Below are 17,807 nucleotides of genomic sequence, written 5' to 3'. Positions count from 1 at the left end.
CCATCTAGTGTCCTTTGGCCCATCTCCCCCAAACTCTGCCTGGGTCTTCTTTGATCCTTGACCCTGAGTCCCCTGGCTTTCTCTCCATGTGGAGCAGCCGGGGAGGGACCCTGCAGGATCCCGTTTACCCCCAGGGATTACCCTTCACCGGGATCCGGAGGCCCGTCTGCCACCCCCTCTTAGAGCTGGTGTGCTCCAGTGCTCAGGGAGGGCCAGGCGGCGGGCAGCACTTCCCTGGAGACCACTTCTAGGCCTTTCCCAGGGGACGGCTCTGCTTCAAATGGCTGGAGCTTGTTTTCCTAATAAAACAACATTTTTGTCAGCTCACTGGGGGTGTTTTACACAGGTGAAATTTCCCGGAAAACAACCTTGCCAAATCTGTTAACTCCTGTTTCTGAAGTCGGCCCCATCCTTGTCTAACTGTTTTTGCCCGTTGCAATCATGTCTCCTTTCTAAAGCATAGCTAGAGCCTTCACATCTCCATGAGTGTTGTAATTACGGCAGCCGTGGAGTCCCACTCCCCATTCCCACTCATTCCTATGTAAGTTCAGAAAGGAAGGCAGGTCTGCGGTCTGCACATTCCCTGCCGTTTCCCTTGGCAAGTCTCCCCTCCAGATGTCCAGCCGCGGGGCTGACCTGCTGGGAGTGGTCCCCCCCGGGTGGTCAGCGACTCAGTCACATGCTCACTGGACAGGGCACTCACATCTGACTGCTCTCCAGTCCTTGCTTTCCTAAAGTTCGTTGGGTCTTTTCAGGTGATAATTATGTCATCATCACTGCTGCTAACTGTTCAGAACACCGCCTTGTGGATAGCAGAAGGTGCACAGTGAGAGGCAGTGTGACCTTTGAGCAGAACGTCGGCAGCAGAACTCTCAGAGGTCCTGTTTGCAGGGCACCCCTGGGCCAGGACAGGAGGCAGCACCCCCCACTTACACCTGGGAATTTAAGATGCAGCCTACGAGGCGGGCAGCAGCCTGAAATCATGATAGTTGGGGATGTTACTCGTGGCCATCTGCAGGTTGTTTCTACTAATGCTTGTAGCTACCATTTGTTGACGCTCCCCCCATCTCAGGCTCTGCAGAAGCCCTTATATGCATCACCCTCTTTACTCCTCACAACCCCAAAACAGGGGTGGAGGGATCCTAACATGGTAGAGCACCGAGGCACAGCCAGGTTCAGCCTCTTGCCCCAGACTGCCCGGTCTTTTGGCCTCTGCAGCCAGAGCGTGATCCTGCCACGGCCACTGGGCACCTCTGGTTCTCTTCCTGGCCTGTCTCTCGCCCCCTTCCCACGGACCTTGCCCCTCAGAGACCATAATGTAAACAGAATGCGTTCTGAGTATACCTGCTGACGGGCTTCTTATGATCTTCACTCTTCCACTGAAATTTTACCTTCAGCTTTTCGAACCTCAGAAATCAGTGTTGCCCTTTTGTCCTACAGTGGGGGCCTTGGTCAGGCCGTCTGCCACTGCACCCCTCCCTTCTGATTCTGCCGCTCAGCACGTGGTGTCTGAAGGAGTGACGCTGGGGTTCCCACGTGCCCAGTCGATGCCAGATTCTCTTGGGAGGAGCATTGGTGTGGCCACCCCACCCTAGCTGCCTGCTCTCCTGAGTGATGAGCACCACCCCCTCGTCCTTCCTGTCAGCACCCTCTGATGGCTTCATGTCACCCAGACGGAGAAAGCCAGAGTCCTCGAATTGTACACGAGGGCCCCTGACCCAGCCCTGCCTCGTGACCTCTTGGACCTCTCCACCCACCTCTTCCCCTTGCCTCACCCCAGCCACATTGGCCTCCTTCCTGTTTCCAAGACACACCAGGCACTCCTGCCTCAGGCCTTATTCCCTCACCTCCTTCAGGTCCACACTGAACTGTCTCTCTCTGGACGGCACCCCTGACCACTGCTTAAAATAGCAGTCCATTTTTTTTTTTTTTTTTTGTGAGGAAGCTCAGCCCTGAGCCAACATCCGTGCTAATCCTCCTCTTTTTGCTGAGGAAGACCGGCTCTGAGCTAACATCTATTGCCAATCCTCCTCCTTTTTTCCCCCAAAGCCCCAGTAGACAGCTGTACGTCATAGTTGCACATCCTTCTAGTTGCTGTATGTGGGACATGGCCTCAGCATGGCCGGAGAAGCGGTGCGTTGGTGCGCGCCCGGGATCCGAACCTGAGCCGCCAGTAGCGGAGCGCGAGCACTTAACCACTAAGCCACGGAGCCGGTCCAAAATAGCAATCCTTGCCTCGAGCCCCAGACCAGGTGGCCCTGCTTCGTTCCCTCCAGGGCTCCTACACTAGAATGTGAGCCTCATGAGGGAGGAGACGGCCGGCGTGTTCCCTCCTCTATCGTCAGGACCTGGCGCGCCCCAGGCGCTGGGTAAATATCTGTCGAGTGACCAGATGCGCAGACGCACGCGTGCACACGAGTTGCCTGGTCACCAGGAGGCCTGGGACGTGGCAGCTGCCCTCTGAGGGGCTGAGCCTCCTCTGGGAGGAGCAGGTCTCAGGGTGTCAGCGGTGGGGTCCTGCCCCGTGGGTTCTGACCCTCTCTCTCCTCCCCAGATGGTATCACGGAGCCATCAGCAGAGGAGACGCCGAGAACCTGCTGCGACTCTGCAAGGAGTGTAGCTACCTCGTGCGGAACAGCCAGACCAGCAAGCACGACTACTCCCTCTCCCTGAAGTGAGTCCCGCCCCCTTTACCCCGCCTCCTCAGGCGAGATGCGGCCCAGCCCTGTGTCTGTGGCAGAAAGACCGCCAGGGTCCCCCTGGGAAACTTGCCGGCGCAAGTCATTTCAAGCCTTGGTTTTTCAGTTTGATCTTATTCTCCTGGGATATGTTCTGTTTCTGCCTCCCCAGAAGAGGAGGGGCATTTTCTTAGGATTTATATTAAATAACCAAGAATGGCTTCATACCTGCTGCGAGCCAGGGACTGTATGACGCTCTCAACACCCTCATCCCTCTCTCACACCTCACATCAGTCCTCTGATGAGAAGCATAGTGACCCAAAGCATAGTTTTGCAGGTGAGGAAACTGAGGCTCAGAGAGGGGACATGGCTGGCCCAGGGGCAGGGCCAGCCCTTGAGACCTGCTGTTTGCCTCTCTGCTGCACCCCACTGCTGCTGTGAGAACAACCTTTTCCTTATGTTCTGGGTTGCTGTTTGGGCGGGTCTGATTCTTGTGTCTGTCACAAAAGTGGTGAGGAACACTGGGAAGAGCCAGGAAGAATCCTGCTGCTGTCATCACCTGTGCTGCTTTATCAGTTGTCAGGTCTTTCTGACCTACGAGGCAGTGCTGGGGGTAGGCAGCCCCCAAATAAAAGGAGCGTTTTTGGTTGAATGCTTCATCATTCTATACTGTTACTGGATGGGACCCAGCAGTACAATAAAAACCCATTTTACAGATAGGAAAACTGAGGCCCAGAGAGAGGAGGGACTTCCCAAGGCCACAGAGACAGTTAATACAGAATTGGAGTGTAAACCCAAGCCCTTCCAACCAGCACAGACCACCAGGAGCAGTAAAGTGTTCTGCCTGGCCACCTCTCTGCTCTGCTCACCATTATTAGAGGGATGTGGTGGAGAGAGAGCCTGCTGGGACGCAGCTGTCAGGAGAACCTGTGTGCAGCCCAGCCATGTAGCCAGTAGGATCAGTGCAGCCAAGGAAGGAGAGACTGTCCCGTGCTCTCTGCTCAGGACTGACCACCCCGGGATGCTGGACTCTGCCCTGAGAGGAACAGTGACAGACTGCAGAGCAGGGGCAGGAAACAGGCACTGGGAGTCTGCCTGCAGAAGGGAGGATGTCTGGACACATGGTGGAACCACAGATCTTTCAAGGACCGTGAGGGCAAAAGGAGCAGACATGGCGGGGGACCCCAGATAGGGGAGTTATGGGCAGGAAGATTTCAGCTCAGTAAGAGGCAACGTTTTCTAACAGTCGAGCTGATCAAGAATTAGAGCGAGCCAAGGCTGCCTCAAGAAGTAGTGAGCATCTCATCACTGGGGGTGTGCAACCAGGGCCCGGACGACCACCTCTCCAGGGAGGATGTGGAGGGGATTCCTGACCAGCTGGGAGGGCACTCAGGACAAATGGCCTCTGCATACTTCATTGGCCACCATCACACCTGACAGCTTAAAGCCTCAGGTTGGTTATCACAGCCGAGGAAAATTCAATATGCTAAACCACAGCTGGGCTGGGAGGCTGGGCTGGAGGCAGCCAAAGCCAGAGGGCCGTCATTGGATTGAGGAGAGGGCAGCGGCAGGGGACAGGTGCACCCTGCTGGCCATGTTGACAGGGGCCAGGCATGCCTCAACTCCCCGCTGCTCCACGCAGCCCTGCTCCCTCCTGCACTGTCCGAGGTAACCTCGCAACCCAGGCGCCCATGAGTGCTGCTTCCGGATCTCCACCTTCCCGCTTCAAGGTGAACTGCTCTTTTCTGGGCTGTGAGAGGTAGAGGAAGCAGTGACTTCAGAGATGAGACTTCCATGTCACCACCTTTCCCTGCCAACCGAGGAGGCAGCCTGCCCGCCCCGGGGCTTCCTCAGTGCAACGCTCATCATGCTGGCTAGTGGTCTCCGAGTTCCTCCATGAATCTCATTCCTCATGGAATCCCAGTGTCTGGGGCCTGGCTAGAGGCATCTTCCTAAAAGGACTGATTGAATACACCGAGGAGGAAGGGATAGAGCACCAGGCTCAGCTGTTCCTCCATGAGGGCCATGGCCCCACTGAGCTTCCTGTTTCATCACCGCGGAAGTGTTGAGCCCCTGCATTGGGCAGGCCTGGCTGGACACTGGGGCTCTGTGGTGGCCCCAGAACAGCCCTGCCTGCAAAGGAACAACAGCCTCTTGGGTGGCTAGGATATGTCAGGGCTGAGGCACCTGTGCATGGGTGCACATAAGGAATCTCGAGCCAGTTGCAGAAGTAATCGTACCAGTAATATCTACAGGATCCATTGCTTTTTTTTGGCTGAGGAAGATTAGCCCTGAGCTAACATCTGTGCCAGTCTTCCTCACCTTATATGTGGGTTGCCGCCACAGCATGGCTGATGAGTAGTGTAAGTCTGGGATCCAAACCCACAAACGCAGGCTGCCAAAGCAGAATGCACCAGACTTAACCACTATGCCACGGGGCTGGCCCCAGGATCCATTTCTTAATCCCCCGTGCATCGTGCCCTCTGTTATGCAAACAGGCCCAAATGTTACCTCATAGATGGGTCTCCAGAAGAGTGTTTCCGTCACGATTCCAAGAGTGTAATTCCCTTTTCATCCCGGTTTGCGCCTTTCCCTAGACAGTGGGACCACTCCCAGGAGGGACAGCACTGTGATTCTGTTCTCACAGTGACAAGCTTGTAGTCCAGGGGGCCGGGCTGTGTGCGGTGGAGAAAGCTGGGGATGGGCTTCCGCGCCCGCTGGCCTTGTGGCCTTGGCAGTCTTGTCACCTTTCAGAGGCGCGACGTCCTCATCTGTGCACGAGGGGGGACGATGCTCTCCTTAGACGGAAGCATCTCTGGCCCAGCCAGTGCAGTGTCAGCATCATCTCATATCACTCCCACCCTGCCCCTACTTTCCCGGCTCAGCCCTGCGGTTTCATTGAAAGCTGTTTTTAAGAGTCTCAGGAAGGACCCGTTGTCCAGAGTTCTGGCCGGGAGTCCTGTCCTGCCACTCACTGCTCCCTGTGTGACCGTGGGTGAGTGACTTCCCTCTGGGCTCAGCGTCCACATCTGCTAGCTGAGACTTGGCCTTCGGCGGTGCTAAGGACGCCTCCACCTCTGATATCAGGGTATCTCGGACGCCGGGATTTCCTCCATCCGCAGGCTCAGCTCCTCTTTGTCCTTGGAGTGCTCTGGGTGGATCCCTTGTACTTCCCAGGCCAGGGCAGGAGGTGGAGGAGACTGAGGACACGGCCTGGCGGCCTGTGCTGGGACGCCAGATAAGAACACTCTGCCATCAGGCGCAGATTTGTCTTCCTGCACCCGGCCCGTTGGATCTAATGATCAGGAACTGCACTGTGGATGACTGGTCTTCACCCTGGGTGCTGGAGGTGGAGAGTTTAGTTTTGCATGCTTGTCTAGAGGCGTTAGATCCCAAAGGCTGGGGGGTGGTCTCGCTTGGTCAGCTTTCCCTTGAAGAAGCCCAAAATTGGGGAAGTAGGACAGGCCATCCCATGGCTGGGCACGGCAGCCTGTTAAGGGGAGGTGGCTTGCTTCCGAGAGTGGCCCAAGTTCCCGATGACCAGTCCGGCTACCAGCCAGGGAGAGACACCTGGCATTAAGCACCCCGACCACAAATGGAGCAGCCCTGGGAACGGGGTGCTAGGGGCCAGTGCCAGCTTTGCCAGCCACCATGTGAGGCGTGAGGTCTCCAAGCCCCCAGCCTGCACGGCGGGGCAGGTGGGAGTGGCGTTCCTCACACGTGGTGTTGTCAGGAGCGTGGTGCAAATTGAGGTTGGAATTCCAGCTATGTTATCATATGAGTCTGCTGTGAGAGTGTTCTAGGGTGGAGACAGGATTTGAGGGAGTCTGGCCTCAGAGGACAGGCCCCTCCGCCCCTTCATCCTTCCCTGGACAGAGATTTATCGGAGCCCTCTGTACCAGGCACTGGGCTGGGCACAGAGGACCGAGATGAGAATGGCCTGGCCCAGGCTGCAGAGCACTGTCGGCCTGTTCTGCCTGGGCCTTGTCACACACAGATCTGCACAGAGGGCCTGAGGGCCCCGAGTGGGTGGGGGGGTGGTCCTGAGAAGCTGCAGGGAAGAGGTGCACTTGAGCCTTAAAGAGAGGGTGGGTGTTCCCTAGACAGGGCCAGCTGGTGGGCCTCTCAGGTGGAGGGACAGCCCAGGCAAAGCCCTGGAGATGTGAAAAGCCTTGTCAGGTCTCGTGCCTCACAGAGGGGTCAAGACTCAATTCTTAGTGACGGGGCCACTGAAGCGCAGGGTCCACTCTCAGGCATCCGCCCTTATGCTTAAGCCCCACTTCCACCCTGCGTATCTGCAGCACCTCATGTTTTAGAAAGCCTGCACGTGTGCCCTGGGAGAGCCCCACGGGGTGGCTGGGGCAGAGGTCACCACCCTCTTCCTCATCTTGGGGTAGAGGCAGCTGAATGACCTGCCAAGACGGGAGTGGAAGCAGCAGACCCAGCCCAGTGTCTTCCCTCCTCCTCCCAAGACTCCTTACGCCAGGTCAGAGGTCATGAGATATGAAACCTGCAGCGACCTTAGAGGCCCATCTGTCCATCCCTTTGCTTCGTGGGAGGGGATTCATGACTGACCAAAGGCTATCCTGCTGGCAGTTGACCACGCTGACGGTAGAGATGGTGACTGATTCCCGCTGTGGGGACCAGACAGGTCCTTGGACCTGCCCAAGCCGCCACCCAGCTGCCCCTTCACCGGAAGCGCTTGCACCCATGGGGATCCAAGAATGCGCCTGCCTTCCCCGTCTCATTGCGTCTCCGAGTCCCCTCCCTGGCAGTGCCCCCACACGGGAAGCAGTCTTACAGAGATCCTGCCTCATTGCTTTTGAAAGCTGCCCTATCCCCTCCTTCCTGCAGAACTCGCCCTCTTCCCCCTCTCCAGCCTGACTTGACAGGGCGGCAGGCCCTCAGGCTCCCTCTTGGCTGCCGGCAGACACGTCGGCCCCAGCACTAACCATTGACTCCTGGGTACACTCACTCCAGCCTCAGGGAAGCCAAGGGTTGAGCCTTTAGAAATTGGCAAGAAAACATCACACTCCAATAGTTTCCTGTCTGGAAAGGCAGGCAGTGGGGGAAAGGGATGAAAAGTCTTGAAAAATCTCATTAAAAGGGTTCTTCAGGCACTTTGGACTATGAATGACTCTTTGCAAGTTCTAGTTCCATGAGTTTTTGCAAAGAAATCTGGACAAGATGAGGGAAACAGGACTTCAAAGAGTGGAGGGTTTGCAGCTGTGGGGCAGCGAGGCAGGGTGAGTGCCAGGGCCGCCCCGTCCAGCTGGACTGGCTCTGCCTGCATTGGGCTCATCTCTGGGAGGAGGGCAGACAGAGTGGCACTGCTGAGGCCCCAGCAGGGACACCACTGCTCCTTTGACAAGGAGCTCTCACAAAGGGGCCTTCAGTTTTCAGATCCCCGGAGGCAAACTGCACAGCATCCTTGCAAATGTGCTCTGGATTCTGACTTCAGGAGATGCCTCTGGGGTCTGGCCTGCTTCCATTGGGCCACAACTCAAGCTTGATCACACAGGAGCCTTCCTCAGCCCCCGTAAGCTCTGCCCCATCCAGTGTCAGTCATTTACTGGGCTCCAGCCTCCCAGTTCATAGCCGGAGGGGACGGAAAATGTTTACACCTGTGACTCATATACTTGTAGAATGGGTTTAGGCCTACCCAAGGCAGAAAATGCTCAGGGCTGTACAAGAGGGAAGGAACCAGAAGAGGGGGTACTTGAAGGCTGAGCAGGCCTTAGACCTGTGGACGGGGCCGAGAGGGCAGTCCAGAGAGGGAGGGGCGCGGAGGCAGGGAAGTCAGAGTCTGTGTGAGAACAGCACATCACACTTCGATGGGAGCCAAGGAGATGTGCAGGCCTAGTTACCAGGCTGAGGAATTGGGGCTCTTTGCTGTAGGGCAGGGGTGTCCCTGAAGGTTTTGAGCAGGGTGCCGTCATGTCCTCAGAGCTGTATCCTAGAACTGTTAGTGAACCAGGGTGCACCATGAGTACTGTCAAGGAAGGTACACTTCTGCCCCCACATGCCCACAAGCATGCCGTTTGGGCCAGCGCTGTCCGGAGGCTGGAGGCAGACAGCGTGGGGCAGGCATCCCAGGGGGAGAGCCAGGGCAGCCCCTCTCAGGAGGCGGAGGGATAAACCCGGGCTCTACAGTCAGAGAGACCCAAGTTCAAATCCTGGCTCCATCTTTTACCTGCTCTGTGATGCTAGGCAAGTGACTTGACCTCCCTGAACATCACCTGGAAAACCGTGTAGGCCACTCTCAGAAAGCTGTTAGAAGAAACAACACCTCTCAGCAGGCACACCCCGTGCACAGCCCACAGCAGGTGCTCTGTATATGCAGGTCTCTGCCCCTCCCAGCTTTCCCAGAGCCTTTATAAACTGCCGTGGAGGCAGCAGAGAGGACAGAGCGCTGGGCTGGTCAGGAGCCCTGGGCACGTCCGGCCCTATCGGCTGCTGGATGACGTGGGCGAGTGTCTTCCCCCTGCGCCCATGGAATGAGGGTCTGGGGTTTGATCAGCAAATTTGCTTCCAGGTTAGGGGCTCCCTGACTAGGGCGAGGTGCCTTTCTCCAAGGTCCCAAGGATGGTGGGATGGGCCCGTCTTCTCCAAGCAGGAGAGGAGGGGCGGACGGTTTAGCCAGGGCACACCTCTGCTCTGACTGCTTAATGACACCCACCTGGCACTGGCTTGGAGCTGCGGGCTTGTGCTGACTGCTGGGCAGCTGGTGTTCACCCAAGAAATGCTTCCTGGTGCTCCGACGTAGGGTGGTGGGTGTAGCGGGGGCAAGAGGAGCTGATGGGCTGCATTCCCAGGGCGCTGGGGGCACATTTCTGTTAGAGTTGTTTTTCTTCTCTGCCCTCGTTGATTTATATAGTAAAGAAGAGAGTTTTCAAACAGTAGGCATGTCTGGGTCTGGGCAGGCAGGCGAGTGATTAATCTTAGTTTGTTGCTGCTGACAGCCAGGAGCAAAAAATAATAAAGGTTTGCAGGGTGGGAGGGGGTGGGGATGAGGAAAGGCTGCTCGCCCTTCGCCCATCAGCAGGGAGCACAGACTTCCCCCTGCATCTGAGCACCCTGTTGGGTCAACGTCTGAGGCTCATCGTGGCTGCCAGTCCCATGAGTGAGCCCCCAGGGTGGTCCCCAGACCACAGCGGGGACCCCCAGCAGTTGCTGAGTTCCCTACATAGCATGACCTCCAGCCCCAGGATGCCTGGACTTCTGTCATTGGTCACCCTTTTCCCCAGCAGGGCTTCAAGGAAGGCAGGTGGGTGCAGCCGGGGCACTGCCGAGCTCTGAGAGGGGCCCTGGGTTCCCAGCCGTCTGCCCCCATGATCCTGACTCTGTGCCTCTCTGAGCTGCTGGGTGGGTGTGAGGGCTGGAGAAGGGGGAATGCAGAAGAAAGAGAGGTGGGGGTCCAGCAGACAGTGACAGCAAGAGGTAGGGGTGGGGGCTTGAGGGTAGGAATGCTTACCCTTGCTTGTGGTGGGGAGGGCTTTGACATGGTCCTTGGAGAATGAGGACTGAGGCAGCTGGGGTGGGCAGGGTGAGGAAACAGCAGCCCAGGAGGAGAGAGAGCTTCCTACTTTCCAGTCCACAGTTTCAGTGCATTCTACCAGCAGCATCCTCCCCCGACTCCCCAGTGTTGAGGCAGCTCTGTGCAGCAGAGTCACGGGCCCTGGACCAGTGTGGCCTGGGCTCTGGAACCACAGCTCTGCCACTTACTAGCAGGGTGGTCTTGGGCAAAGGGACTTAACATCTCTGAGCCTCAGTTTCCTCATCTGTAAGATGGGTTTTACAGAAGTATTAATGAAGAGACAGTATATGTGAAGTGCTGAGCACATGCCCAGAATTAGTAAGTGCTCAGTGAGTGCATGGTAGCACATTGTCTTTGCTCTAGACTTTGGAGAGCCACAGGCTGTTGAGGAAAGAGCTCAGTGTGGTCCACAGCCTTGTGGATTGTCTAGGTCTGACCTCCAATCTGTCCACGCCCACATCCACTCCCCTTTATGGAGGTGGGATTTTAGAGTTTATGCAGGCTGCAACTCGAGAAAATCCTGCCTTGCTATGACTGAGACTTCAGATCACACAGAGCTAGAGTCAAATCCAGGCTGCCCTCTTCCTGGCTATGTGACCTTGGGCAAGTCACTTAACCTCTCTGATCAGTTCCTCATCAGTAGCTAGAGATGACGACCACCTCAACAGGCATTCCCTTTTGTCTTCCTCACTGTCCCGCTGTCCCTCTAGCTCTCCCTCCCCACCTTCAGACATTATGAGTCGAATACAAGTTTTCACCAGAACTTAGTCTGGTCTCCTCCTCATCTTATGGGGAGGCATTTGTGTGCAGGCCAGGCAGCAGCTCTGCTACACTGAGGACGCTGAGCAGAAATCTTGGGACTTAGGGAACAGAAAGAGACCTTTAGGTCATCTGGCCCAGTGCAGGTGGAGAAACAGAGGCCAGACTGGGGAAGAAGCTTGCACACCTCCTGGTATCCCAGCCAGACCCTTTTTCTGGCAGCCTCTGAGTCAGCCGGAGACAGAGGGCAGGTATGTGCATCTTTGCTCTCACTACACGGAGGGTTTCACACCCTTTCAGGGCTGATGGAGGAAAAACAAACTTTGCTTGGTTAGCCTGTGGCACGTCTTCCCTTCTGAAGGGTTTAAAGGCAATGCCACAATTAGTCGCTGCTGCTGTAGGCAGAACAGAGGCTCCTCAGACGCTCTTTGCAGGGGACTGAATGAAAACATGGAACTTTAGAATGTGGGGATGCTCTGCAGGAAGAAAGGACATGCCATCGAGAGACCCGGTGAGGATAATAGATAACGCTTCCCTTTATTCAAAACGACTGAGGAGATACACCCTGCCCATGGTAACACGTCTCCAAGGCCACTGCCGTCGCTGCTGGAACGGCGCCTCTCCTGGACTCTGCGGGGTGCTTTGTGATGCTGGAGCAGAGGGATGGGGGTGTGCAAAGAGTCCTGGGCTTGGGTCCGGGAGACCCAGGTTCAAACCCGCCTCTGACCAGCTGTGGGGCCCAGTGCAGGCCCCTTCCCCTCAGAGGGGCAGCCTCGGTTTTGGGGGATGCCCCGTGGTAGCTGCAGTTTCAGAGCTGTGGGCGCCTGGGTTCCGTTGCTGAAATGCGTTAGTGAGATGCTGTGGGTCCAGGCACTGGCGTGGTTGCCGACACTTGGGAATATCGAGCTGTCCTGCTGTGGTAGCTTGTGCTCAGAGGGCAGAAATTAGCGCCTTCACTTTTACAGATACAGAACCGGGCTCATGCTGCCACAGCCAGTGAGTGGAAAGCTGGGATTGTAGTGCAGCCCGATGCCCTCCTGCCCTCTGGAGCCCCTCGGAGAGAAACACCCCCCACACATCCTCTCCAGCTGGTCCGAGAAGCCCAGCCAGGGCCCAAGCAGGTGTCTGGATAGCATAGCCCCAGGACCAAAGCCAGATTTTCTGAACAGGACCTGGGCCACAGGCCCATTGCCAGGCATCTCTCTGGCACCTTTCCTGGGACAGTGGTGACATGTAGAAAGCCAGAGACCCTAAAGCCCCTTCCCTCAGCGTGTGAGAGCCTGGAAACCTTGGGGTTTTCTCTGCCTGGCTCTGAAGTGGCAGTGCCGCAATGCATGACCCAGCTGCAGGTGGCTACTTTCTTCTCTGGGTCCAACCCTTGAGCAGCAGAAGCTGAGCATCTGGGGATCTGGTGGCAGAGAGGGAGGCTGAGGCCAGCTCAGAGGGGACGGTGGTAGCCTCCATAGCCGGCGAGATAGAGGTTTTCAGAAGCCCCCTCTGACTGGACGTGTGTGGAAGGCAGACCATGAGTGAAGGACTCTCTGCTGAGGAGGCTGCAACAGTTCAGGGAAGGACTGGGGCGGTGGGCGTAGAAAGGAGATGGGTCGCGGTAGAACTGAGGAGGGTGAGTGCGAGTGAGGAGTCCAGGACCTGGTGGCTTTCTGAATGGCTGGATGAGGGGTGGCACTGCCAGCTGCAACATGGAGCTGGAATGGCCAGTTTTGAAAAGACCCAGGAAAACCAGTAATCCCTGGCTCAGCTGCCCTCTTTCCACCACTGCCCAAACCAAGGGGCAAGAGGTGCCCACACTCACGCTGCCAGCCCGTTCACCAGAGCACCCACCAGCCCGGCCATCCTGAGCATGCCCGGTCGTGGGCTGGGGTTTCCCCTTCCGCCCTGCTGCATCTCCCTCCCAGCCAGGCACGCAGTGTGGCCTTTTGCTGCCCCAAGAGCTCCCTGGTCGCCTCCAGCATCTGAGCCACCCCGATTACATTTCCAGCTGGTTTTGGATTATCTCATATCGGCCCGCATAAATCTGCTTGTGTGGCTCGCCTGCCAGGGGAGGCATTCTAACTGCCCACTCGTCGCCAGGAAACCTCTCGTGCCCCGGGACAGCCTCCCTTCTGAGCCACTGGGTGGTCTCCAAATGAGAAAAACGTTTCTTTCCAATCACATTCCAAACATCTTATTAATAGGACTTATTTAGCAATGTTTTTGCAAAAGCCATCTGGGAATGGCTTAGTTGGAAACTTGGGCGGGCAAGGATAGGCCGTGGTGACAGACACAGACCTCGTGTCTGCCCTCAGCAAAGGGGCAGCACATGGAGAAGGTTGCAGCTGAGGGCCAGAGGACCGTGGCCTGAATCCCACTGCTTCCCCCCGCCGGGAGGGTCCCCCAGCGCGTCGCTTCAGTCTCTGAGCCTCAGCCCTGAGGCTCGGGGACACAGTGGAGGTGAAAGCTCTTTGTAGACTCTGAGGGGCTGCAGAGTGCAGGGGGGCCTGTTTGTAGAGCCTCTGTGCTTATCCTGGGACAGCATTTGTGGTCTTACTTTGCTTATAGCAGGTAAATAACTCAAAGGTCCCCAGAGGAAATAGGATCAGCCCCACCAAGAGGCGTTTGGTGGGGCTTGAAGTAACCAGCTTCATAAAGTAAAATCCCGAGATGCAGGTTCCCTTCCTCAGACCTTCAGGCCGTTACAGCCAGGGGAAGGGTCTTGAAGCATCCAGGTTAAGACCCTGGCTTTCAGAGGAGAGAAACAGGCACAGGAAGGGAAAGGACCTTCCTGAGGTCCCTCGGTGTGTTGCTGGCAGAGCCCAGATGTCTTGACTCCCATCCCAGGGCTATTACCCTTCTGGGCCCCTTAGCACTATATTTTCTTCTCCCATTTTCTCCATAAATGTTCTTGGTATTTGAGGCAGATTTATAAAATCGGATGTCAGATTTTATAGCTCTCATCTTTGCTTCCACAGTTCAAACGATAACGCTATAAAAATGGTGTTTTGCTGTGTGTGAGTGTGTGTCACACTTACACGTGTGCACAAGCTTCTACTTGGCTGAGGCAGAGGCCCCTGCTCTCCTGGTTCTTGGTCCCTCAACCCTGCCCTTCTCTGGGCAGCTCCCCCAGTGAGTGGCCGCCATCCCCCTTCCAGCCGTGGGTGCTTTCTGCCACTTTTAATGCTTTTTAATTTTTTTTTTAAGATTACTTCACCCAAGAGGAATATCAGGAACAACTGGATTTGGCAGAGCCGGCTTATTAGAAATGCTTTAATTAGAACCTGCTTTTTGCTATCTTCCTTTTGAAAATCAGCATGCTGCTCATAGCCCAGGCAGCTTGGGGACCAGCCTGCCACATTCTCAGCCCAGACTGTCAGGGCAGGGCCCACAAACAAGTCAGCAGTGTGGCTGTCACTGCTTTGTTCCTACCGTGCTCGAGGCTTCGCTAGGGCAGGGAGATGAAGGCTGTCAGATCGTAAGCTCGTAGTCTGGGCAAAGAGACAAGTAGGTAGGTGAGTGCTGAGATGGAGGGAGGTATGGCAGAGAACGAGGGAGGGAGGAAGAAAGTAAGTCTGACTGGGGGCATCTTGGAAGGCTTCTTGGAGGAGGTGGCATTTGAGCAGGGCCTTGGAGGATAACAGTAGAGGGAAAAGTAGCAGCAAGGTAGAAGGATGGTTAGGTTTGGGATTAGAGGAGAGGTCTCTGTAGTGTCCCCTCTCCTTATGGTCCCAACTTGAGTTGTCATTTGTCCCCTCCACATAAGCCCCCTTTAGCCCAGGTGACCAATATTCTTGTGGACAGAGATGTGCCTTATAAACTCTGAAGTCCTGGTCAGCTCTGTCCGGCTCCTCACAGCATCCCCTCTTGGCCCTCAAGGAAAAGGGCTCAGAGAGGCCAGGGGCCCATCTGTGGCCATGCCAGCACCCTCGTTCCCAGTGCTTCATCCTTCCTACCATTCCTTCCCACCCCCCAACTTGCCAGAGAGCAGGTGTGTGCCCAGCATTTCCACCTGACACCAAAAATGTCAACCCTACCCAGGCTGAACACAGCCTCCTGGGAGAGGCGCGTTTGCACGGTGCCCAGACGCTCTCTGCAGTCCCCGGTACCTGCTGTTAGAAACTGATGTGAACAGGCTTCTGTAGAGTGTCCTCTGAGGCCAGTAGAATTAGCCAATAACAATGATTAAAAACTTGGGGCAGTATATGATTCTGACACAAGTGTTGATAAACCTACCGAGGCAGCAAATGCACAAGATAGTATGATCTGGGCACACCCAGATTCCAAATTTAGCATCATCCCGTTTTGAGTGCAGATTTTCAGGCTAGAAAATACTTTTTCCTGTCCTGAATTCTTCCAATCTTAACCAAAAAAATCTTCTATGAAGAAACTTGGATTAACCGTTCTACTTTTGTCGGGGTTGCGCTTTTAAAAAGCGATCAGTTCTGACAGTAACTTACTTTTTTGAGGTCAATTACTTGCAGCCATGCTGAAAAAAACTATAATTAACGTGGTCAAACCCTAGCCAAATAATAAAATGAAAGCTTTGTTGTGTATCAAGGCAGAAATCAATTTTATTAGGGAGCAAAGAGCCAGAGATCTAATTTTGAGAAAATTCTCCACCCTGTGGACAGAGGTTGTCAGGAGGCTGCCAGAATGAATGTCCACACGAGAGGATTCGCCCTCCAGAGCCCATTTCTAATGGCAGACAGTGACCTTTCAGAACTGCATTTGCAAACCTTCCAAGTGTGGCCAAAGCCCATGGGCTTTCGCTTCCTAATGCTCTTGGCCCTGTGCCCCTTTTGGTTTTGGTCAAGAGGTGAGCGTTGTCTGCACCAGATGACACTTGGATGTCGATAAGATCCTGTCCTTTGGGCTCAGGAGGAGGTGTGAGAGAGGTGGCCTCAGGAGGTCAAGATACCAGGAGGGAGTTGCACAAAGACTGAGGGTGTCCACGCTGATGGTGGAGTCGTGTCCAGACAGTGGGGCTGATGGCAGGCCCACCAGGGACACTGTCCGGTTGCAGGCCCCGCCGTATGAGAGGGAGTGAGCAGCAGGGGTGACCAGGATGATAAAGGACAGGAGAGTCTCCCTGTGAGCACAGCTGGGGAGAGAGAAGCAGCCGCAGGTCTGCCCTGGCTTCTGTCTTCTGGTCTTGGAGGGCTCTCCCCAGGGCAGGAGCAGCTGTGGCCTGCAGGAACCAGAGCTGGGAGCTGCGGCTGCCCTCAGTAAGCTGCACTAAGTCATATTCCAGCTCAGAATGTGGAAGAACTTTGCTATGGGCAGAGCCATCAAAGGTTGGAAAGGGTTGTCTTTGTGGGGAGTAAGCTCCCCAACGCTGGGGGTAAGCAACAAAAGCTGGACACTAAATGTTGTGAATATTACAAAAGAGTTTCCATCATCAGACAGAACTAGAATGGTGGTTCTCAGACTTGAATGTGCATCAGAATCTCTTGGAGAGCACATTAAAAGCAGATTCTGGTTCCAAAGAGACACAGGGAGCCACAGGCTTAACAAGTCGCCAGGGACTCTGCTGTGGGCATTCTGCAGCACATTTGAAGAAATTGTGTTTGAGAAACCTGTGCTCCTCTTACAGCCCTGGGACTCTGGGACATCTGTAATGAAAATGAGTCCTTTTGTTTAATATCTGAACAGTTATTCCTTCCTCATCATGTTGTGTGAGCATCTCCTATGTGCCAAGTTTCAAAGGTTTAGAGGTTTGCAGGACCTCAGTGGTAATCTCATCCTGTCCGTTCATTGTATAGATGGGGAAACTGAGGCCCGAGAGGGCAGGAGCCAGGGCTGGGACCAGGTCCCCAATGTCCAGTTCAGAGCTCTTTTTGCTTGCTTTCAGGGGACTTGAGGGAACATCGTAAGCTACTCCCCATTTCACAGATGAGGAAACTGAGGCTCAGAGAGTGGCACAGCTCAGAAGCGGCAGGGCGGGGACTCAGACCCAGGGCGGGGACTCAGACCCAGGTCTGGGTGACCCTGGGTCCGCAAGTGGTGGCTCCTTGCCCTTGTGTCTTTCAGAGCTGCCCTGCTTCTGCTGCAGTCTCACTCTCTAGCCTCTCCTGGTGGGCCCCAGGTTTCCAGCTCCCCTTTGCCTATAAAATCCATCGTTAGCCTCCAAGTCCTCCCCTTGGCAGCTGGCGCTCACCTACTCCCACGCCGCCTTTGCCCAGCGTCTGCCCTGTCCCTCTCCTGGAGCCACCTTCAGGTGCAGCGTGTTCCCTCCGTCTGCTGGTCAGGGCTGGAGTGGAGGTCATGCTCGGAAACAGCCTGGAGCCCTTTGCATCCAAGCTGTTTGGCAAATTCTGGGTTGTTCTTAAGCCCTTAAATAAGGAGCCGGGCGACCTAACCTTTAAACAAGCATTCACGCTTCATTCACAGGGACGTTCTCCATACCCCTCACAACTGCTGTGGGGTGGAATCCTGTTAGTCCCATTTCATAGATGAAGAATTTGAGGCATTGGCAACTAGGGAGTGGTATGGCTTCAACCGCAGCGCTATTGAAATTTGGGGCTGGATGATTCTTTGTGTGGGGCTGTCTTATGCATCATAGGCTGTTTGGCAGCGTCTCTGGCTTCCACCTAGATGCCAGCAGCACCCGTGTTTCCAGACACTGCCAGGAGAGGGGTAGACTCGCCCCAGTTGAGAACCACTGATCCAGGGAGTTTGGGCTGGGAGGGGCTTGTCCTGGTAGGAGATACACCCCCCCACCCTGCCCCCTGCCCCGAGCCTGAGCGCATGGAGGTTAGGAAGCCTGCCGTTGTCATTGTGCTGTCCCCCAGCCCGGGGGTTCACTGTGCCCAGTGGTCACCTGCCTTTCTCCCTGCTTC

General features: G+C 55.6%; 1 protein-coding gene across 2 annotated transcripts in view; it reads left to right on the top strand.

Annotated features, from left to right (window-relative positions):
* SHB (SH2 domain containing adaptor protein B) overlaps positions 1 to 17,807 on the top strand; it is a 135,356-nt gene that overhangs the window by 105,699 nt on the left and 11,850 nt on the right. For both annotated transcript variants that reach the window (XM_087419482.1, XM_004423216.3), the window contains one exon: positions 2,555 to 2,674. In XM_087419482.1, coding sequence (XP_087275608.1) covers positions 2,555 to 2,674 — 120 coding nt within the window. The remainder of the gene's footprint in view (positions 1 to 2,554; positions 2,675 to 17,807) is intronic.

The sequence above is a fragment of the Ceratotherium simum genome, chromosome 29, assembly GCF_057802395.1.
Source record: "Ceratotherium simum simum isolate JZ-2026a chromosome 29, ASM5780239v1, whole genome shotgun sequence".
NCBI classification, from domain to species: Eukaryota; Metazoa; Chordata; class Mammalia; order Perissodactyla; family Rhinocerotidae; genus Ceratotherium; species Ceratotherium simum.
The sequence above is the reverse complement of the archived record's forward strand: the minus strand, read 5'-3'. Positions and strand labels throughout refer to the sequence as shown.